Genomic DNA, 23,396 nt, shown 5'->3' with positions numbered 1-23,396 from the left:
TACCCTTCTCCTCTGTGCACTCTACCTTACCAGAGACTTTACTCCAGTCACATTGGCCACTTATTAATCTACCATCCCAGCCCTCTTTTCACTTTTCTTGACTCTTCGTGCACCAGTTGTAGTCAGGATGGTGCAGAGGTGACCTGATTTCCAGTTTCTGCCAATGGCCATTCTAAAACCAGTCACTCTGACATGCATGAGTGACACCAAGTGAAACTCCTTCCAACCCTTCCCTCCTTCTCTATGGGCTGGTGCTTTACTGCTGCTTGACATTATATCACAGTGTACGAGGCATCACGGGAGCAAAAACCACTGCACTGCATGTGAGGACACTGTGCTTTTTACCTTCTTAAATTGTACTTTTTACCACAAACTATTCTCGTGTTACAAAATCATAACAGTCTTTAACTGAATCTGTGTTTTCTGGAAAACACTCATAAAGATTTCATTGTTAGAGTCGTGGAACTTTCTCTGAGTTCACACACTCATTTTTCTTCGCTAGAAATATGGCCTTTTGTCACGATAAGCGAACAAAATAAGAGCGTGTGTGAATGTGTGTATGTGACTGTGTGTGTGCACGCAAGGAGGATGTGTGGGTGTGTCTTTCCCTTCTGTGTGTATATCTATTTCTCTCATAAGAACATAAGAAATAGGAGCAGGAGTCGGCCATTCGGCCCCTCGAGCCTGCTCCGCCTTTCAACGAGATCACGGCTGATCTTCTACCTCATCTCCACTTTCCTGCACTATCCCCATATCCCTTGATTCCCTTAGTATCCAAAAATCTATCGATCTCAGTCTTGAATATACTCATCGACTGAGCCTCCACAGCTTCTCATTCTCTCGCTTTTCTGTGTTTGTCTATATTTTCTCTCTCTCTCGCTCTCCCTCCCACTTTTCTCCTCTGTATGTCTCTTGCTTCCTCTCGTCTATCTCTTTCCGCCTCATTTATTCTCCTGCTATTGTCTTCTGTCTGTTTCTCTCGTTTTTTTTCTCCTCCGTCTTTCTTTTGGTCTCATCCTTTCTCCGGCTTTTCTCCTCTGTGATTGTGTGTGTGTTTCTCTCTCTCTCTCTCTCTCTCTCTCTTGCTCCTGGTTTTCTCTCCTCTCTCCTACACATTCTTTCTCATGAAATCATTGTGTGGATAAATTCTGGTTTTAGCTGTTAATTTGCTGGATCATGTGACGACAGTGGCTGACTGGCATGCTATTTGTTCATCAATGTTGGGAATAAAACAATTCTGCAAACAAACAAAGGGGTTATTTAAGATTGGTTTATGTTCCTACAGCATTAACAACACCCAAACAAAACAAAGTGTTGGATTCAGTCTTTGATCTTGTGTTGTCTGGCTGTGTGTACATTGGATGCTGGGAAATTGGAAAATTAAGTAGTTTTAAGATTTGCTTGACAACTCTGATGTAAAAAGACTACTGAGCACTTGGTTTGAGTATAAAACTGTTTCACAACCATGAAATTCTAGTTACATCACTAGTTCCTGGTTACAGAAACATCCTGAGCAAGCTGGGCCCACGCCCGAGTATTTATACTCCTTGGTCGGCGCCACCAGCTGGCCGCCCAGTGTTATTGCATGAGTCATTTCTCCATGAATGATAAGATTCATGACAAACCCCACCTGAACATTCACATGGGCAGGAATAATGGGGCTTCATAGTTTGTCAAGAGTCTGGTTGGCAGATAAACCAATATTATTGATGTAGCAAGGAGATTCTTGTTGTTTTCTATTTCGCTCTTTAACGCTCTCTAATCTTTGTCACATGCCATCTCGAAGTTTGGGACCGGGATGTACCGGAAGGAGCCTCTCCGCTATCAGGTGTACCAGCCGCTGCCCTGGCAGGTACAGAACGTCACTCGAAATCACAGATCCAGTCGGGTTGATGAGGTAAAACTCGAACTACTTGCTCCACTTAGGGGGATGGATGTTGACTGCTGTGACTTCTTCTTACCATATACAGTTTTATAGCTAAATCATAATAGCTGTAATACTAGATGGCTCAATTATTGTGCACTGAGCAGACTTGAGTACAGAATCCAAATTCTCCTCATGGTAAGCGCTCAATCGCACCCATGTCCTTGGGGGAAGTCCCAGAGCAGGGACAACGCACTTCCTTCGGGAAGGGAAAACTGAAGGCTCACTCTGGGCTGCCTTTCAGTGTGTCCAAACTGATCCTCCAGCGCAGTACTGAGAGAATGCTGAATTGTTTGTCTGATAACGCTCCTGCGACATGGCGTGGGACGTTTTCCTATGTTAAAGACGCTAGATAAATGCAAGTTGTTGTTGTGTGTGATGGATGAGGCAATAAACTGAGGTCCCCCTGGCTGCCTCTTCTACTGTTGTGAGGTGGACATTGAAGGAGCCCTTGGCACTATTCGAAGACGAGCAGGGGTTTTCCCCTGAGGGCAAGCTCAATGGTCCCACCAACGAGCGGAGAGATGTGCTCAGAGGGAGCAGGGGTCAGAGACAGGGCTGCTCTCTTCAAGTGTGGCTCCCTGCTGGGGGCATGGGATTGGTGAATTTACCCTCTGGTGTCTTGGTCAACATTCTTCTTTGACCAACACCACCTAAAAAAACAAATGAACTGGTCTTTTGCCTCATGGCTTTTTGTGGGATGTTGCGTGCACAGATTGGCTATTGTCTTTTCCGACATAACAACAACAACTTGTATTTATATAGCGCCTCTAACATTGTAAAACGTCCCAGGGTGCTTCACAGGAGCGATTATCAAACAGAATTTGACATCGAGCCACATAAGGAGATATTAGGGCAGATGACCAAAAGCTTGGTCAAAGGGGTAATTTTTAAGGAGCGTCTTAAAGGAGGAAAGCGAGGCGGAGAGGTTTAGGGAGGAATTCCAGAGATTAGGGCCCAGGCAGCTGAAGGCACGGCCGCCAATGGTGGAGCGATTAAAATCGGGGATGTGCAAGAGGCCAGAATTGGAGGATCACAGAGATCTCAGAGGGTTGTGGGGCTGGAGGAGAATCAGAAAAACTATGGGTTTGGTGGGTGGGTGGGGAGGGGGGGGGGCGGTGGAGAGTGGTTGTGAGCAAGCATTGGAATAGTCGAGTCTAGATGAGGGTTCCGACTGAGGTAGGGGTGGAGGCAGACGATGATACAGAGGGGGAAAAAGGCGATCTTTGTGATGGAGAGGATGTGGGGTTGCAAGCTGAACCTGCGGTTAAATAGATCACCAAAGTTGCAAACGTCAGTAGGATTCAGTTGCTCTAAAGCAAACTTCAGCCTACTCAATTCGTCTGATGCCCAAAAGCCTCCAGTTCACACCATCAGAACCTTCCCATGCCCCCCCCAAAAATGTGCTTTGACCATTTGGAGCCAAATCCTCAGACAGCAACTCACAAGGCATCTCCAGTGTTTTGTTAAAGTCCACGTAATGGCCTGTTATCTTGCATCAGCAAGGGATTATCGCACTTTACGCCAGGGACCCGCTGCAAGCCAGCTCTCCTTTATGTTACGTCTGAGGCTGATTTGTTTCATGACATATGTTGCTTCATCTTGTGCAGTTTAATGTGAGTAATATTCAATTTGTACCAATATCAGATGTTAGCAGTGTCCTGTAGGCGCACTTGGAGGCTGCCTGACTATGTTGTTTGGGGCCATTGGAGGCAACTAAGTCCTGCCCCTTAAAATCTCAGGTCTCTCCATTTAAAGGATGGTGTTCTAATCCACTCTGACATCCCATCCGTGGGAATTTCTTTTCTATTCACATCCTCACAGCCAGAAGTGAAAATAACCCTCGCGAGTCCACAATACACAAATGTCATGAATTGGAGCCTTGGGATCACTTTGTTCATCGCACTGTAGGCAAGTCCTGTTCCTGAGGTGCGCTATAGAAGTTGCTGCAATGGGCCTAGGTGGCATTGATCCAGTGTTGTATTATTGATATATAAAAAGTGCAGTCTTCAAGATAGAAGTGGTCTGCAGATCTTTTGTATGTTCACAGACACGCGTGTGTTGCATTGTCACTCACGCTTCATTGCTGTCAACAATTAAGCTCTCCTCGCTCCCTTCCCAATGCTTTTGTTTCATTTTTTAAAAATTGCCCTTTCGGCAAAAATCCTTGAAGAAGTGAGTGAAACTGAAGCATTGTTGTGTTTTTTTTAAAAGGAAGGAAAGAAAATGGAAGGAAGGAGGAGATGGAATGTTCTGACAGCGTGTTGTAGTCAACCTTCCCTGGTCCGGAGGTCCCGCGCAGGAGGCCGCTCGCCGGCTTTTACACGGAAGAAACCGCGACACGCGCGGACATTTGAATGGGTCGGGCAGCCAGTTAAAAGGGACCGCGCATGGGAAAAAAATGAGAGGGAACACTGGTTGTAGTAAATTAAAAATATGTTTGTCCTCCAAAATGAAACTCTTCTCCCCCTGCACCCCCTCCCCCAACCTGCTCCTACCGGAGAGGCTGATGCATTTTGGATACACTGGTGGGGGGGAAAAGATGGAGAACGCAGAAGCCGGCTTGACAATATTCCAACAGTGTGATCTCCGGCATTGAAGGAAACATCGCCAGAATTAAAAAAAAAGACGCGTCTCCCAGGCCTATAAATGACTGAGAAAGGCCCCGGTGTGGAGCTTGCGCGTGTTGTTTGACTGATGCGGTTTCCAGTCAGCACTGACACATTTATAATTCCTTAATCCCTGTTGTGGCTTCCACCATCTGTGCATCTCCAGCAGAAGGAATGTGACCTTCCAGCACCGGGGAAAGAACAGCAGAGCTGAGGGAAAATGAAGGCAGGAATCTGCTGGCTTGTATACGATGTCGCCAAGACAAAGCTTGTCAGGCACTAATTATACATTCAGACTGTCAGTTCTAAGAGAGAGCGAACCCCTTTCTGAGAGGCATTATTTATGTTTAGGAAAAGGAAGACTTGCATTTCTATAGCGCCTTTCATGACCACCGGACGTCGCTTTACAGCCAATGAAGTATTTTTGAGGTGTAGTCACTGTTGTAAATGTAGAAAACACAGCAGCCAATTTGGGCTCGGCAAGCTCCCACAAACAGCAATGAGATAATCTGTTTTAGTGATGTTGATTGAGGGATAAATATTGGCCCTAGGACACTGGGGAGAACTTCCCTGCTCTTCTTCAAAATAGTGCCGTGGGATCTTTTACGTCCATGTGAGAGAGCAGACGGGGCTTCGGTTTAACATCTCATCCCTCAGCACTGCACCAGGGTGTCAGCCTAAAACTTTTGTGTCCAAGTCCCTGTAGTGGGACTTGAACCACACAACATTCTGACTCAGAAGCAAGGGTACCACCAACTGAGCCACAGCTGACACAAGGCAAAATCATTTTCAGCCTCAAATTAACCTTTGGGGGATTAATTACATTTTTCCACAAAATGATTTTCCTGAAAAAAGAGGCTTTTAAGTGTTGGAAGGAGGTGAATGAGAGGTTCCTTATCAGTTATTGGTATAGATAGGGTCAATCTGCAGCAATGCTCTATGGTAAGCCAAATTCATTTTATTTTTAGAAAGGCACATTTAAAATTTTTTTATTTATTTATTCGTTCATGGGATGTGGGCGTCGCTGGCAAAGCCAGCATCTATTGCCCATCCCTAATTGCCCCTGAGAAGGTGGTGGTGAGCCACCTGCTTGAACCGCTGCAGTCCATGTGGTGAAGGTACTCCCACAGTGCTGTTGGGGAGGGAGTTCCAGGATTTTGACCCAGTGACAGCGACATAGGCCAAACCTGAAGAAAGGTCAGTTGATGGCAAGAAGAATTTCTGCACATAAAGAGATTAACATTTGGAATGGTGTTTAGATATGGTAGTCGGAGTGGAAACCTTAGATTTGTTCATGATAGAGTGAGATGATGTGATGGCGGAGGCTGTCAGTTTGTTTTCTTCCCCTGGTTAGATTAGATAAAATGGGCCAGATGGCCTCCTTCATCTGTCTTTACCTTGTGACTAAAGGCCATTCTGGTTGTGAAGTTTTGAGCTATGAGTTTCAGTGCTTTAAAGCTGGAGTTTGTTGATGAAGTCTGGAAACAAGGACCAGAGAGGGAAATGTTCCGATAGGAAAGCTTTGTATATCACACAATGGTCCTCCCTTCACCAAACAGCAAACTTGATATAGAAATAGAAACCTAGAAGATAGGAGCAGGAGTAGGCCATTCGGCCCCTCGAGCCTGCTCCGCCATTCAATGCGATCATGGCTGATCATCCAAAATCATATAATAACCAAAGTATGTTTCAGGGCCTCCCAGGTAGACTATGACCAAGATCATTAAGAATTTGGTAGTGGCTTATGGTTGGAAAGCAAGTGTTGGTTTGTAATGGTACGTTTGGTGTCACATTATAAATTTATTTGGGTCAGATACCCTATTATTACAATTTTAGGCTACCTGGATTACTGTCACCTGTTTGCAGCCACGGTTACTGACATCCTTCACTCTAACGCATTCTTATTTAAGTAAAGACTTACTCTTAAAACCATTAGTTCTCAGCACAGAGGTTTCTTATAATGCAATCTCACCCAAATGGCCTGGCAGAGGGTAGAAACTCAATGTGTGGAATTGTGAACATGATGTATTCCTACCATTGGAGCACAGATGAAACAGAACTAAGAGTTCAGGGCTTGTTCTGGCCTCTTGCGCATTCCCCGATTTTCATTGCTCCACCATTAGTGGCCGTGCCTTCAGCGGCCTGGGCCCTAAGCTCCGGAATTCCCTCCCTAAAACCTCTCTGCCTCTCCACCTCTCTCTCCTCCTTTAAGACACTCCTTAAAACCTACCCCTTTGATCAAGCTTTTGGTTACATGTCCTAATATCTCATGTGGCTCGAAGATTGTCTGATAACGCTCCTGTGAAGCGCCTTGGGATGTTTTACTATGTTAAAGGCGCTATATAAATGCAAGTTGTTGTTGTTTGTTGGAGACATTCTCGGTGCCTTCCAAGGAATTTCTGTTTACATAAATCCCTAAAATCAGTGCTTGTGAAAAAGATAATGACAAACTACTCATGGGCAAATGATGTTTCTTTTAGATTCTGCCACTTTGTTACTTTACTCTGCCTCTCATTTCTTATTACTAATCATATGTTATTTTTTTACATTTAGATTTTTACAGTGTTATGACTAAAGTTATTTGCTTCCTGCATTTTTATTTGCCGAATATTTGTTACCTGTAGGGTGGGGGGAGGCTCGTGTGGAACATAAACACAGGTGTAGAGCCAGTGGGGCCGAATGGTTGCAATTTCTATGCGATCTGGGTGGCCTGTATGAGCGAGCGCAGAATAAGAAACCAGGTGATAAACATACATGGTGGTAAGCAGCAGGAGAGGAGTGTCCTAAGCTCTGAAGGGCCATGTCACTGGAGGGTTAGGACATAGGCTAAGAGGCAAATGCAATGCGAAGCCACTGAGCATAAGAATTAGGAGCAGGAGTCGGCCATAGGGCCCCTCGAGCCTGCTCCGCCATTCAATAAGATCATGGCTGATCTTCGACCTCAACTCCACTTTCCCGCCCGATCCCCATATCCCTCGATTCCCCTAGAGTCCAAAAATCTAGCGATCTCAGCCTTGAATATACTCAACGATTCAGCATTCACAGCCCTTTGGGGTAGAGAGCGAAGGGTAGGCTTACTCCCCAGGGAGATAGGGGAAAATCGGGCTATGGAACTTAAAATAGAACGCTGCTTCCAATGTGTCATAAACAGAGGCCTGGAGCAGCCACCTGGCCAGGGAGCCCTGCCGCAGTTAACAAAGCCACATCAGGCACACAGCAAGAAAATATCAGGAAGGTTTAGTTCTGCTCAGTCCATCTTGGTTGATGTGATATATATTCTTTTGCTTCAACAGTCAGTGCTAATAAAATTGCAAAGGTTATTAGTTCAGAAGGCAGCCCAATAGGGTGATAGGACTGACAGCAACATGTTCACTTGATCCTGACTCATCCCCATGTTTACAATAACAGTTAGATTCAATCACCCCGTTTAACCAATAACCTTAGTGAGGTAACTTAAAAACTGGATGTTAAGCGTTTGTTCCTAATCTCTGCTTAAATGTATCTTTTACTCCCCTTAAATGCATGTCTAAACTGTTTAGTATTTTATATACCTGGTTGGCTACTTTCTTTCTCAGCTTCTCTAATCTTGCCTCCTAGCTGATCCCTTTACGCTAGGGATTGGTCTGATTTTTATTTTCTGTCCCCTTTCTATTGGATATAAATCTCTTTAGTGACACGGTGATCAAACTGAGCACAGTACTCCAAGTGAGCTCAGAGCGGTACATTGTCGAGTCTCAGTATAACATTCTTTATTCTACTGTTCCGTCCCTTGACAGAGAGGTCAATAACCAGGGGGCAGAGATTTAAAGTAATTGGTAGAAGGATTAGAGGGGAGTTGAGGAGAACTTTTTTCACCCAGAGGGTGGTGGGGGTCTGGAACTCACTGCCTGAAAGGGTGGTAGAGGCAGAGACCCTCATCGTATTTAAAAAGTACTTGGGTATGCACCTGAAGTGCCGTAACCTACAGGGCTACGGACCAAGAGCTGGAAAGTGGGATTCGGCTGGGTAGCTCTTTAGAACATATAAGAACATAAGAAATAGGAGCAGGAGTAGGCCAATTGGCCCCTCGAGCCTGCTCCGCCATTCAATAAGATCATGGCTGATCTGATCCTAACCGCCAATCCACTATGACAGGACTATCTCCTGAATCGAACAGCATTAGACACACGAAAACAGGAGCAGGATCAGGCTACACGGCCCCTGGGCCCGCTCCGCTACCCACAGGGCCATGACCGATCCGAACCTAGACTCATGTCCAAATTCCTGCCCGCTCCCCGTAACCCTTAATTCCCTTTTCTACTAGGAAACTGTCTATTTCTGTTTTAAATTTATGTAATGATGTAGCTTCTACAGCTTTTTGGGGCAGCATATTCCATGGACCTACCACCCTCTGAGTGAAGTAGTTCCTCCTCATCTCAGTTTTGAAAGAGCAGCCCCTTATTCTAAGACTATGCCCCCTAGTTCTAGTTTCACCCATCATCTGGAACATCCTCCCCGCATCCACCCGATCCAACCCCTTCACAATCTTATATGTTTCAATAAGATCGCCTCTCATTCTTCTGAACTCCAATGAGTAGAGTCCCAATCAGCCAACACAGACACGATGGGCCGAATGGCCTCCTTCTGTGCCGTGAATTTCTATGATTCTACGTATTCCAGCATCTATCAGTTTTTTAATTGCTTTGACACATTTATGCATTATAAGTGATGTGTTTGCTATTATTTCCCAAGTCCTTTTCTAAATCTCATTTTGCTAATTCAATGCAGTTCATTGTATACTTATAACCCACATTTTCTCACCTGCCAGTGAATTTCCCATGGCCTTGGTCACTGGAGGAAATGGTTTGCCTATTAGCTGTGTTTGCTATAACGTCACAAAATGGTGGGCAGATGTGGGAAACTCACGCCACAGCACCACTGGTGGTCGGAAGACTGAATAGAAGGCATTAGTGTTACCTATTAAAAGTAACAAAAGCAAACATTACTATTCGATTTTAGACGTTATCAGTGTTACAAAACCATTACTAAATCAATGACAACAGGAAAGAGGTGTGTCAGCTGTGGCTCAGTGGGCAGCACCCTCACCTCTGGGTCATGGAGGTTGTGGGTTCAAGTCCCACTCCAGAGACTTGAGCACAAAAATCTAGGCTGACACTCCCAGTGCAGTGCCGTCTTTCAGATGAGACGTTACACCGAGGCCCCATCTGCTCTCTCAGGTGGGCTTCAAAGATCCTACGGCACTATTTTGAAGAAGAGCAGGGGAGTTATCCCCGTGTCCTGGCTAATATGTATCCCTCAAGACAGCGAGCGATAGATTTTTGAATATTAAGGGAATCAAGGGATATGGGGATAGTGCAGGAAAGTAGAGATGAGGTAGAAGATCAGCCGTGATCTTATTGAATGGTGGAGCAGGCTCGAGGGGCCGAATGGCCTACTCCTGCTCCTAGTTCTTATGTTCTTAATCAACATCGCTAAAACAGATTATCTGGTCATTATCACATTGCTGTTAGTGGGACCTTGCTGTGCACAAATTGGCTGCCATGTTTCTTACAATACAACAGTGACTACACTTCAAAAAGTATTTCATTGACTGTAAAGCGCTTTGCGATGTCCGATGGTCATGAAAGGTGCTATATAAATGCAAGTATTTCTTTCTAAACAATCTCAAAAATGAGTAACACCTTATCGTTCAGTGTTAGATTCCATTTTTTTTATATTAGTTCCTGGGATGTGGGCGTCGCTGGCAAGGCCAGCATTTATTACCCATCCCTGATTGCCCTTGAGAAGGTGGTGGTGAGCTGCCTTCTTGAACCGCTGCAGTCCGTGTGGTGAAGGTACTCCCACTGTGCTGTTAGGGAGGGAGTCCCAGGATTTTGACCCAACGACGATGAAGGAACGGCGATATATTTCCAAGTCAGGATGGTGTGTAACTTGGAGGGGAACTTGCAGGTGATGGTGTTTCCGTGCGCCTGCTGCCTTTGTCCTTCTAGGTGGAAGAGGTCGTGGGTTTGGGAGGTGCTGCCGAAGAAGCCTTGGCGAGTTGCTGCAGTGTATCTTGTAGATGGTACACACTGCAACCACGGTATGCCGGTGGTAGAGGGAGTGAATGTTTAAGGTGGTGGATGGGGTGCTAATCAAGCGGGCTGCTTTGTCTTGGATGGTGTTGAGCTTCTTGAGTGTTGTTGGAGCTGCACTCATCCAGGCAAGTGGAGAGTATTCCTTCACACTCCTGACTTGTGTCTTGTAGATGGTAGAAAGGCTTTGGGGAGTCAGGAGGTGAGACACTTGCCGTAGAATATGCAGCTTCGACCTGCTCTTGTAGCCACAGTATTTACGTGGCTGGTCCAGTTATGTTTCTGGTCAATGGTGACCCCCAGGATGTTGATGGTGGGGGATTCGGCGATGGTAATGCCGTTGAATGTCAAGGGGCGGTGATTAGACTCTCGCTTGTTGGAGATAGTCATTGCCTGGCACTTGTGTGGCGCGAATGTTGCTTGCCACGTATCAGCCCAAGCCTGAATGTTGTCCAGGTCTTGTTGCATTCAGGCATGGACTGCTTCATTATCTGAGGAGTTGCGAATGGAACTGAAAGCTATAATCCCTCTAATACCTCCGAAAACCTTTGGCTGCCCCATGTGGCGAGTATTATCCCTTTTGTCTTCTTTTGCCAATTGCCTAACTGATCTAAATCCTTTGCTAAATCTTTTGCTACATCCTCTGTTTCTAACGCTCTCCTTAATTTAGTGTTGTCAGCACTATGAACAACAGAATGTGCAACTTGCTACGACAGGGAGTGGTTGAGGCGAATAACATTGATGCATTTAAGGGGAAGCTAGATAAACACATGAGGGAGAAAGGAATAGAAGGATATGCTGATAGGGTGAGATGAAGAGGGGTGGGAGGAGGCTGGTGTGGAACATCAACACCGGCATGGACCAGTTGGGCTGAACAGCCTGTTTCTGTGCTGTACATTGTATTTAATTCTATGTAACTCCATTGAGCAACCATCAGAACATTATAAAGACAACAAGAATATGGAAGTGCAGGAGCTCTGAGTTAACTACAGTTGTGATCAAATACCAACAGTACCATAAGTAACAACGTGCCCCATATGACACAGCTGGAGGTATTTCATTCACAACTATAACAGTATACCGAGGGGGTCAAGGTTTGGAAGGTGATGGATATTCAAACCATGGGAAAATAACCACAAACTTGACATGATGACTACTGGAAAAAAACAGATGGTCAATGTGTGTCCAGCACCCAGACTTCTGGATAGGCATTTGCTTCTGGCTCTTGCGACAGAAAATTCATAGCCTCATTTATGTTAACAAGATGCCACTGAACCTGTGTTTTATTGACCATTTTATTGACATTGTTTGCAGAAGAACATAAGAATTAGGAGCAGAAATAAGCCACATGGCCCCTCGAGCCTGCTCCGCCATTCACTAAGATCAGGCTGATCTTCAATCTCAACTTCACTTTCCCACCTAATCTCCATATCAGTTGAGGAATTACAACTTTGCACTGAGCCGGGAATCAAACCCAGGTCTCATCACGAGGCAGGCAAGAATTCTACCAGTGAACCACTAATGCTCATTTGCATTGATCACAGGTGACCACTTGTACCTTCGAGCTTGCTTTGTCTCAACCAACCATATTGCTGCTTATTTTTTTTTTTTTAAACCCCTCCATTTTGGAGACTTCCCTCAGGTTACCCTGTCCGCTGACTGAGAGGAAAATGGTTATTTGTTCCCAGAGCTGTGCCACTGCTACTCCTGAATCATCTGTTTGGCGGTGCCTGCGAGCACCCAGGATGGTTTCACCCCTTTCATTTCTTCTCTCTCCGTTCTCTTACTGGGGATGTGCCTGATCTCCACTCACCGCCTTCACTTGTGGAGCATCGTGGCGGCAGCCCTTAGTCATACTGTTTGTGAAACGGTGTGCTGTCTCACCACTGCCCCTCCTCTGCGGAACTGCCTGACCTGAAGCGAATTAAACTAACTTTAATCGACTTTGTTCTTGGCAGTGTCAGCTGTGGCTCAGTTGGTAGCACTCTCACTTCTGAGTCAGAAGGTTGTGGGTTTCGAAGTCCCACTCCAGAGACTTGCAGCACAAAAATCTAGGCTGACGCTCCAGTGTAGCACTGAGGGAGTGCCGCACTGTCAGAATGAGATGTTAAACCGAGGCCCCGCCTGCTCTCTCAAGTGGATGTAAAAGTTCCTATGATACTATTTTGAAGAAGAGCAGGGGAGTTATCCCCGGTATCCTGGCCAATATTTATCCCTTAATCAATCAACATCACAAAAACAGATTATCTGGTCATTATCACATTGCTGTTCGTGGGAGCTTGCTGTGCGCAAATTGGCTGCCGCGTTTCCTACATTACAACAGTGACTGCACTTCAAAAAGTCAGTCCTTCCTTCCTTCGTTCTCAGTTTGGGCTTGAAAGGGTGAAGGCTATTGAATGCTGACAATCACCAGTTATAAGACAGTGATATACTGATCATAGAATACCAGTTATATACCAATCACCAGTTATAAGACAGTGATATACTGATCATAGAATCATATCATAGAAATTTACAGCACAGAAGGAGGCCATTCAGCCCATCGTGTTTGTGCCGGTCGACAAAGAGCTCTCCAGCCTAATCCCACTTTCCAGCTCTCGGTCCGTAGCCCTGCAGGTTACGGCACTTCAAGTGCATATCCAAGTACTTTTTAAATGTGATGAGGGTTTCTGCCTCTACCACCCTTTCAGGCAGTGAGTTCCAGACCCCCACCACCCTCTGGGTGAAAAAAGTTCTCCTCTCAACTCCCCTCTAATCCTGCTACCAATTACTTTAAATCTATGCCCCCTGCTTATTGACCTCTCTGCTGAGGGGAATAGATCCTTCCTCTCCACGCTATCTAGGCCCCTCATAATTAGCCTGACGCATTAACGTAATTCTTTTCTCCACTGCAGATGATGGACTCTGAAGTTTATTTCTAGTATTTTGTGTCTTTGATGTTCAAAGGTTCCTCTTGTTGAGCAATTATGGGGCATCGTTGAAAGCCGCTGTGAAGCCAAAATATGGTCCAATTCACCCTCAGCAGAAGGAAGAAATGTGATTTGAGTGTAAGAAAGATTTGTTTTTATGTAGAGCCTTGTCACATCTCCCAAACATGTCACAACACTTCCAGACAATGAATTATATTGCAATTCAGCGACCGTTACTACGTAGGTGGTGATCATTTGTCTCACAACTAACTTGCACAAACAGCAATGAGATGTGTGACCGCCTCCACTGTTTTTGATGGTGTTGATTGAGGGAGGAATGTTGGCCAAGATACCAAGGACTCCATGCTTTTCTTCAGATAATGCCCATGGGATCGTTAGCCTAAATTGCAGGAACATCAGTAGCAAAGGTCTGAGCTTAGCAGAGAGAGATGGGGATGAAACAAGACCCTGAATATTGTACCTCTGGCCTCACACACCCTGTAGTTTCCAGGAATACAGGGGGAAAAATTCAGTTGTTTGCACCTCCCATTAGCGCCTTAAGAGGGCGCTAATGGGGCGCAAAGCAACTAGCGCCCGGGCGCGGCGATGTTTGTGTCGCTCGCGAAATTAACTAGACATTTTGCGGCGGTGCTAAACACTACCGCCACGATCTCCTGCGCCGGCAGATTGTGACGTCAGTCGAGTGCGCAACGCCCCATTAGCGCCCCGGACTGGATATTGAGTGGTGCCCCCTGCCTTACCGCCTGCCACTAGCAACGACAGGTTGAGGGGAGCGTTTTGCTGTCAGAAAGGGACTAGGGGAGCGCTATGTAAAGGCGACCGCTTCCTGCCTTTTTTTGTCGGTGACATTTTTGCACCACGCATTCTGAAAGAGAGAGAGAGACTTCTGGAGAGATTCAACGCTGTGTGAAGGAGTTTTGAGTACTGAGCAGTGTAATGTATGTACCTTTAAGGGGGAGAACTACTTTTTACAGCTCCTGTATCCTGTAGTACCGGCAGTGACCACACCTGTATATAAACCCTGAGTAGTGATCTGTACAGTCAGTTGCAGTTTGAACCCTCATTCAGTAAACACCTGTTGATCGTTCCCTGTAGTCTGTTGTCTGATTATTGAAGGACACAACATTAAGATACATGGATATAACATTGGCAACGACGCAGATTCGAACCTACCTGCAACTCTGCATCACCTCCCAGGGATTCGCTCCTGGAGAACAGTGGAAGGAGGTCGAGTCCAGAAGCACGGGCGTCGACCACGGGCAACCGCCCAGTCATCCAGCGGAGATTTGAGCATCGCAGGGGAGGCTGTCGAGAGCCAGGCTTGGGTTTCCAGTCACAGTGGTCCAGCAAAATGAGCTGGCAACAGTTACTGCGCAGACCCTTCCCGGACAGCGGCGGCTAGAGCCAACCGAGTGGCACAGAAAAAGGCCGAGCAGCGTCGATGGGGGAGAGAGAGAGGGCAGAGCACACAGGGCGCAGCCAGTGTTCAGGACCGAGCGGCGTCAACGGGGAGAGAGATGAGAGAGAGCAGAGCGCAGCCGGTGTTCAAGGGCCGAGCAGCGTCAACGGGGGAGAGAGGCGCGCAGGAAAACGCAAGGCGCTGCCATTGCCACGAGGACCGCAGAGAGCGGCATTGGCAGCAGCGCAGGAGCAGCGCACGAAGCCCATAGGGCGTTGCCATTTGCCACGAGGACCGCCGACAGTGGCGTTGGCAGCAGCGCGGGAGACGCCATTTTAAGCCGCAGCGGGGAAGAAAGGAAAGCGCGGGAGACGCCATTTTAAGCTGCAGCGGGGAAGAAAGGAAAGCGCGGGAGACGCCATTTTAAGCTGCAGCGGGGAAGAAAGGAAAGCGCGGGAGACGCCATTTTAAGCCAGTCTAACCACACCCAAAAATGCCGAAGAGTGGCAGTATCACAGCGTTCGACAATGAAGTTGAAGATTGGGCGACATATGTCGAACGCATAGAAGTATACTGCAAGGCGAATGAAGTGCCAGATGACAAGAAAGCGCTGGTATTGTTGAATTCAATGGGTGCAAAAACGTATGACTTACTACGAAACCTAGTAACCCCAGAGAAGCCAGTAGAAAAGGATTTTGAAAACATAGTGTCAATCCTACAGGACCACTTAAACCCCACACCACTGCTGATAGCAGAAAGATTTAAGTTTCACAAAAGAAACCAGCATAAAGATGAAAGTAATGCTGAGTATTTAACGGAACTGCGCAAGCTATCGAAACACTGCCAGTTGGGAACGGGACTAGCAGATACTTTAAGGGACAAGTTCGTGTGTGGGCTTCAAAGTGAAGGAACCCAGAAACGGCTACTATCAGAAAAGGATCTTACGCTGGACAAGGCTTTCAGCATTGCAGTATCACACGAAGCAGCAGCACGGGGCGCTGCAGAGATACAACGGAGACTGCAAGAATATGGCACAAATGAAATGTCATACGGAACAGTGAAGTGCTATCGCTGCGGCAGAACAACACACGACTTGCTGGTTCAAGGACAAAGTGTGCAGACAGTGTGGAAAAGTAGGACACATAGCAAGAGTCTGCAGGTCGGGAAAGGAAACCAGCAGCAAGAAATCTCCACAGGAGAAGTACAAGAAGGTACATAAGGTGACGGAGAGTAGTTCAGACGAACAGAAGAGTGATACAGACTCCGGAAGCAAGGAGCTGGGTTGTCTGAAACTACATAATGTGATCAAAACGGAGGATCACCAAACTATCTGGGTCACGCTCAAGATAGCAGGAGTCCAAGTGAAAATGGAATTGGACACAGGATCAGCCCTAACAGTCATAAACCGAAGGGACTACAAGCGGCTATTCTCACATATACCCTTGAAAAATACAAAGATTGTCTTGAAGATGTACACGGGGCAAAAAGTCTACCCCAAAGGAAAAATAAGGGTGAACGTTATATATAACGGCAAGGAAACACCAGAAATGGACCTATATGTATTGCCAGATGGAGGACCACCACTACTAGGACGTGAATGGATCCGGAAGATACAGCTAGATTGGCATTCCATACAAGCACTGACTGTAGATGCCAAAAAGGATGACGACGTCACACCTGGACGACTGTCAAAAATGCTAACTGACGCACAAGAAGTGTTCCAGCAGGGACTCGGAACACTAAAAGGCATAACAGCGACGATCAAAATAGAGGAAAATGCAAGCCCAAAGTTTTTTAAGGCCAGACCGGTACCTTATGCGATCCGCCCAGCCGTCGAAGCAGAGCTGGAAGGTTTGGAACGTTCAGGAGTACTGTCCAAAGTGGACTGGAGTGAGTGGGCTACACCCATCGTTCCTGTAATGAAGAGGTCGTTGAGTAATACGCCTGGGGAACCAAAGAAGGTTCGCATCTGTGGGGACTTTAAGGTGACAGTGAACCCAGTCCTTCACACTGTACAATATCCACTTCCGTGGATTGAAGATATTTTCGCCTTGCTATCTGGAGGGAAACGCTTCACTAACATTGATCTGGCCCAGGCGTACCTGCAAATGGAGGTAGAAGAAGCCTCGAAACAGTACCTCACGATCAACACTCATAAAGGTCTCTACCAATACAACCGGCTGGTGTTCGGGGTAGCATCAGCTCCGGCTATTTGGCAAAGGGCAATGGAACAAGTCCTGCAAGGGATTCCAGGGGCCCAGTGTTATTTGGACGACATCCTGGTCACGGGCGAAAATGACAGTGATCACCTCGCCAACCTGGAGCAGGTGCTCACTAGATTGAAGGAATATGGGCTCCGAGCTAATTGCCACAAATGCAAGTTTTTCCAGAAGCAGATCTCGTATTGTGGCCACGTTATTGATAAAGAGGCGTTACATAAGTCCCCTGAAAAGATTGAGGCAGTAGTCAAGGCTCCAGCACCGGAAAATGTGTCACAACTGAGGTCGTTCCTCGGGCTGGTGAACTACTACCATAAGTTCTTGCTGAATTTGTCTACCGTACTACACCCACTGAACACCCTACTGCAAACGGGGGTACCATGGAAGTGGAGTGACGAATGTAAACGAGCTTTCCAGAAGAGCAAAGCATTGATCACATCAAAAGAGGTGTTGGCTCATTTCAACCCAGCACTACCAATTCGGTTGGCGTGTGCTGCATCACCCTATGGCATTGGAGCGGTGCTGTCGCACAAATTCCCGGACGGCTCGGAGAGGCCAGTAGCCTTTGCGTTTCGGTCACTAACCTCAGCCGAGCGTAACTACGCCCAGATTGACAGGGAGGCCCTCAGCCTAGTGTGGGGAGTGCAAAAGTTCAATCACTATCTGCACGGGCAGAAGTTCACCTTGCTGACTGACCACCAACCACTTGCCTCCATCTTTAATCCAAAGAAGGGCGTTCCGGTGATGACTGCGCAACGGCTACAAAGATGGTCCCTTTTTCTAGGGGCGCACCAATATGAAATCGAGTATAATGGCACGAAACAGCATGGAAACGCTGATGGGCTATCACGCCTGCCGCTGCCTACTGCGGAGGAAGCACCAGCAGTGGATCCTGTCGAAATATTTCATTCGACTATAATTGAATGCTTGCCAGTAACTAACGCTGGTATAGAGACCCAAAATGACCCGACGCTGTCTCGGGTATATGATTTGACGGTGAAGGGATGGCCAGCACATGGCGACTCACTGTTGCCAGCATTCTCATCCAGAAGAGAACAGCTGTCAGTATGCCAGGGGACCTTGATGTGTGGATCCCGAGTGGTAATTCCACCCAAGTTAAGGGAGAGAGTGCTCAATGAGCTTCACGAAGGCCATCTGGGAGGGGTGAAAATGAAAAGCCTTGCTAGGGCTTATGTGTGGTGGCCGGGGATCGATCAGCAAATCGAGGACCTGACAAAGAGCTGCTCAGGATGCCAGAAGGTCCAAAATGCACCACCACATGCCCCTCTACACCCATGGGAGTGGCCCTCATCTCCATGGCAATGGGTGCATATTGATTTTGCTGGTCCATTCATGGACTCAATGTTTTTAATAGCCGTGGATGCGCACTCGAAATGGCCTGAGGTGATCAAAATGTCCTCCACCACCACGGAGAAAACTATTGCAGTCCTACGGACCATTTTTGCCAGGAACGGCTTGCCAGAGCAGATTTGCTCTGATAACGGACCACAGTTTGTGTCCGAAGAGTTTCAAAGATTTATGAAAAGGAATGGGGTAAGGCATTACACATCCGCCCCGTATCATCCAGCCACAAATGGATTGGCTGAGAGGTTCGTACAAACCTTTAAAAAAGCAGTAAAGGCCATGTGCGATGATGACATTCCACTGCAGCATAAGGTGGACAATTTCCTGTTAGCCTACAGAAATGCGACACATGCAGTCACCAGCCAGGCCCCGGCCATGATGTTCTTTAACCGAAGGTTGAGATCTCGTCTGGATTTGCTCAGACCAAATGTACGAAGAGATGTTGAGAGTAAGCAATTCCAGCACATCAATGAGAAGCCGACAAGGAGCTTCAATGTAGGGCAACCAGTCTTGGCCTGCGACTACCGAACAGAGAAATGGCAACCAGGAACGATATGCACACGGCAGGGACCACTAATGTACACAGTGGATGTTGGGGAGAACATTGTGAGACGCCATGCTGACCAGATCCTAGAGTCACAGGAACGAGTCAACCCCATGTCTCGGCCATACGTACCTGGTGAGGAACCCGACGTACAGGTCGCATCTACCTCAGAAACAATAGCATTGGAAGCTGATGAATCAACTGACGACAGGGTGTTAGAATCGCCTCCGCACCAAGAGCGAGACACTCGGGAAAGGCGTTATCCAGAAAGAATCAGGAAGCCTCCCCAAAGACTGAATTTATAAATAGACTATTTTCAGTTAATGTTGCATGTTAAAAGTGTTAATTGTAATTAGTTTGATATTTAATTGCTAAATGAGTGTTATGGTACTGTTGATCTAAAAGGGGAGGAATTGTAATGTATGTACCTTTAAGGGGGAGGACTACTTTTTACAGCTCCTGTATCCTGTAGTACCGGCAGTGACCACACCTGTACATAAACCCTGAGTAGTGATCTGTACAGTCAGTTGCAGTTTGAATCCTCATTCAGTAAACACCTGTTGATCGTTCCCTGCAGTCTGTTGTCTGATTATTGAAGGACACAACATTAAGATACACGGATATAACAAGCAGCACTTTGCAGGTTTATTTTGATTTGCCCTTCCTTGCTTCGCCAGCGCTCTGAGGTAGCGCCTCGCTCCTCGGCATTTGTGCCTTAAGACAGGTGTGAAGCGCCTGATTTAGCGCTCCAATCACCTCCAGGGGCGATAAAAGCCAAGTTTGCTGTTGGAGACGATAATTAGCGCCAGGCGCAAAACTTTGCGCACAGCCGATAATGGCACCCCAAACGGGGCGAGACTGAATTTTTCCCCCACAGTGTCTAAAATTCCAACTAATCCTTTGCATTGGATCAGTTGGTTATGGGGCCTAATCCACTTCACAGCACAGTGTCATACCTTTAAAATTATGCTAGTTTGGCAAATCTGAACCTTGTGTAATTGAACAAACCATTTCAGCTGCACCAGTTTGCTCAGACCTACCTGCTTATTTTAACAGGCGAGGCTGAGGCTCTGCCTATTTTATTCATGGCCATATCCACAGAGAAATAGTTCAGGATTTGCATGTGGGGGCTGTAAGAGGATAAGGTTATAGCAGGAAAAAAAAACAGTAATTCAAGATGCATTAGTTGTGAGTTTGCATTGCATCTTTAAAAAAAAAATGATCTGTCTCGAATTGTAAAATCAGAAGAAATGCACATTCCAGATTTCTTTTATGTCTCAATTCCTTTTAACTTGTGGATTTTCCTTGGCTCCCAACAAGTTGAGTTAAGAGGTCTATACTTTGCTGTTATCATCGTGAGCAGTCTCCTCGGAATCTATAGAAACATGTTATAATGAGAAGTGTGTTACAGAAATGGGTTCAAATTGACTCTCGATTAATGAAGATTGAGTTTGTTACACCAGCGAGATTTACAATGAAGGAACACTTCACTTATTCAGACTCTTCTTTCTTTCAGAAGGATAGAGGCTCTCGACGAAGCAATGTTAACTCGAAGTGTAGTATTGCAAGAGGTAGGTTTCGAATTTCCATTTGGTGATCGCACAGAATTTGAACTGCAACAATCTGGCTTGTGCTATTGAGGCCAGTCTCTCGGTGCCAACACGACTGTTAAGGCAGGGACCCGGGAGTTGGAGAGGGCTCTTGTCAACCCAAGCCATCTGGAAGTCCTGGTAGGATGTTGGGCCCAAAGGTATGGAAAAAGAACAAGTTCGCATTCATTTTAACTCACCCTCCCAGTGAGAAACTGGCGCAATCAGATCGGTCGCCCATTTTACACGTCCCATTCCATCGAAGCCAATGGAAAGACAGATCGAGCGGCAGGTAAAATGGGCGGTCGATGGGAAGTTAGGTAAAATTTACCCTGTAATACCTTTACTTTATAGTCGATCTGAGAAACTGCTTGTGAAATTGAGCATTTCAGGGCTGTATAATCTGGTGTCCTGCAGATCAGTGGGTAACTGCACTTCAGGTATGTTGGGAGATGGATCTTATACAGCAAGGATCTTCACTGACCGATGGAGACTGTACAATTGATCATCTGCCGCACTATTAGGCAAGGGCAAAATGAGACAGTAGCACCCATGAAGCTATAGGATTAGGTGTTATATTATGCGTTAATAATGTAAATAAAGGCCAGTAGAGGGAGTGCTCAGTCAATGGGCCGGATTATGCGACCCCCGCGGGTGAGTACGAGGTGCGTACGCGCCCGTCAGGGCCGCGCAAGTGCCGGGTTTAAGCGTGCGAAGCGTATGCGCTGAAAACCGGCTCTTGCGATCTGCCAAGAATCCTCTTGACTGATCATCCGCCTGTCCGGGAGAAGGGCCTCTGTGGGTGGGGAGTTCTGCTTTCTGCACAACCTCCGCCCGCTGAAAACCCTTAGAAATCTTACGCCTGGTAAAAGCCTGCGTAAGGCCGGCTTTTACCAGCATAAGAGTTTAAAATAACATAAAAATAATTTTTTTCAATCATTTAAACATTAAAAAAACCTGTGCAATAAGGTAAGGTTATTTTTAGCCCCTTTAAAACAGTTTAATTTATTTTTCAAAAAATTTAATTTTTTGTTTAAAATATGGCATTTTAATTAATTTTATATATGTAATGGTTTTTCATTATTTGTTTCAGTGTATTGGTGCATTTTTGCAGTCATCCCCATTCATACTTTTGACAATTCCGTGCGGACGGACCCGTCAAAAGTGTGAAGGGGGATTCCCCTTCTTCCATTGGTTCGCCTGGCCCACGTGATCCCAGGGGCACCTGCGAACTGCCTGCTTCCCTGGGATACCTGGGCCTCTTGCGCATTTCGAAGAGGAGAGGCCCTGGATCGTGAGCCTTGGGATCTACGGGACCAGCAGGTCAGTTCGTAGAATTTTTTTTCTCGACTGGAGACATCCGCCCCTGCAGCAAGCCTCCGATCGGAAGTTCAGGGTCAATGTAAAGAAAGAGAGAGCAGGCTAGTTTTTCTGATCCGGCCGCCCTTTCCTCGCGATTGTTCGAGACTGGTTGCAAAAACCCTCCTGAACTGAAAAGGAGCTGTTTCCACCTAATTTTCCGAGGTTAGCTCATTATCATAATTGTGCATAAGCCCAAGGTGCAGATTTGGGCCTGAGCAGGAATCGCACTCGAGTGCAACATAGAAATATAGAAGATAGGAGCAGGAGTAAGCCATTCGGCCCCTCGAGCCTGCTCCCCCATGCAATGCGATCATGGCTGATCATCCAAATTCAGTACCCTGTCCCTGCTTTCTCTCCATATCACTTGATCCCTTTAGCCTTAAGAAATGTATCTAACTCCTTCTTGAATATATTTAATGATCTGGCCTCCACTGCCTTCTGTGGCAGAGAATTCCACAGGTTCACCACTCTCTGGGTGAAGAAATTCCTCCTCATCTCAGTCCTAAATGGCTTACCCCTTATCCTTAGACTGTGACCCCTGGTTCTGGACTCCCCCGCCATCGGGAACATCCTTCCTGCATCTAGTCTGTCTAGTCCTGTTAGAATTTTATAAGTTTCAATGAGATCCCCTCTCATTCTTCTAAACTCCAGCGAGTATAAGCCCAATCGACCCAAGTCGCTTAGGTAATTGAAAGTCAAAAGAACGGGAACAGTTCAAAGGAGGTGTCAGCATCAGGGCACAAAATATTTTGGAAAGGCTCGAAAGTCACTTCAAACCACCGGCAACCTTGGAAGAGGGAAGGGGTGAAGAAATGCCACGTTAAAGTCAACGCAAATCCAAGGAGGAGGCACGAGTCTGCAGACAAGCGACAGAACAGTTCAGCCCCCAGTCCTCTGTTAGATCCCTGTTACCATGGAGGTGATGCTGCCTGAGGTATTTGCCAGGAGCGAGGCACTGGGACAGAACTGAGACCAAAATATTATTTTATTTTCTACAAGGCGGGAGATGTTTGCCCGATATTTTACTGCTGTATCAATAAGGGGAGTACTTACATATGAGAAATGACGGACAGGAAAAGATCTAGTGATCCATCCCGCCTCTCCCACACAATTGTCTTGTGGAATTCCCTCCCTAAATCTCTCCGCTTCTCTACATCTCTCTCCTCCTTTAAGATGCTCCTTAAACACTCTTTGACCAAGCTTACGGTCACCTGTCCTAATATCTCCTTATGTGACTCGGTGTCAAGCCACATAAGGAGATATTAGGTGACGAAAGAGGTGTATAGAATCATAGAATGGTTACAGCACAGAAGGAGGCCATTTGGCCCGTTGAGCCCATGCCCTCTCTCTGCAAGAGCACTTCAGCCGGCTCGCTGCAAGA

The 23,396-nt window shown here is 46.5% G+C and overlaps 1 protein-coding gene across 2 annotated transcripts in view; it reads left to right on the top strand.

Annotated features, from left to right (window-relative positions):
* The window catches only part of LOC147100289 (uncharacterized), a 46,670-nt gene that overhangs the window by 8,789 nt on the left and 14,485 nt on the right, over window positions 1-23,396 (top strand). Inside the window, exons 2-4 of one of the 2 annotated variants that reach the window (XM_085967840.1) lie at window positions 1,787-1,897; window positions 4,139-4,285; window positions 20,581-20,635. In XM_085967840.1, the coding sequence (XP_085823966.1) occupies window positions 1,787-1,897; window positions 4,139-4,285; window positions 20,581-20,635 (313 nt within the window). The remainder of the gene's footprint in view (window positions 1-1,786; window positions 1,898-4,138; window positions 4,286-20,580; window positions 20,636-23,396) is intronic. The other variant, XM_085967841.1, reaches the window with a different exon arrangement.

The sequence above is a fragment of the Somniosus microcephalus genome, chromosome 26 (assembly GCF_052327205.1).
Source record: "Somniosus microcephalus isolate GS21.2 chromosome 26, FLI_Smic_1.0, whole genome shotgun sequence".
In the NCBI taxonomy this organism is placed as follows: domain Eukaryota; kingdom Metazoa; phylum Chordata; class Chondrichthyes; order Squaliformes; family Somniosidae; genus Somniosus; species Somniosus microcephalus.
Note: the sequence above shows the minus strand (reverse complement) of the source record. Positions and strands in the feature narration are given on the sequence as shown.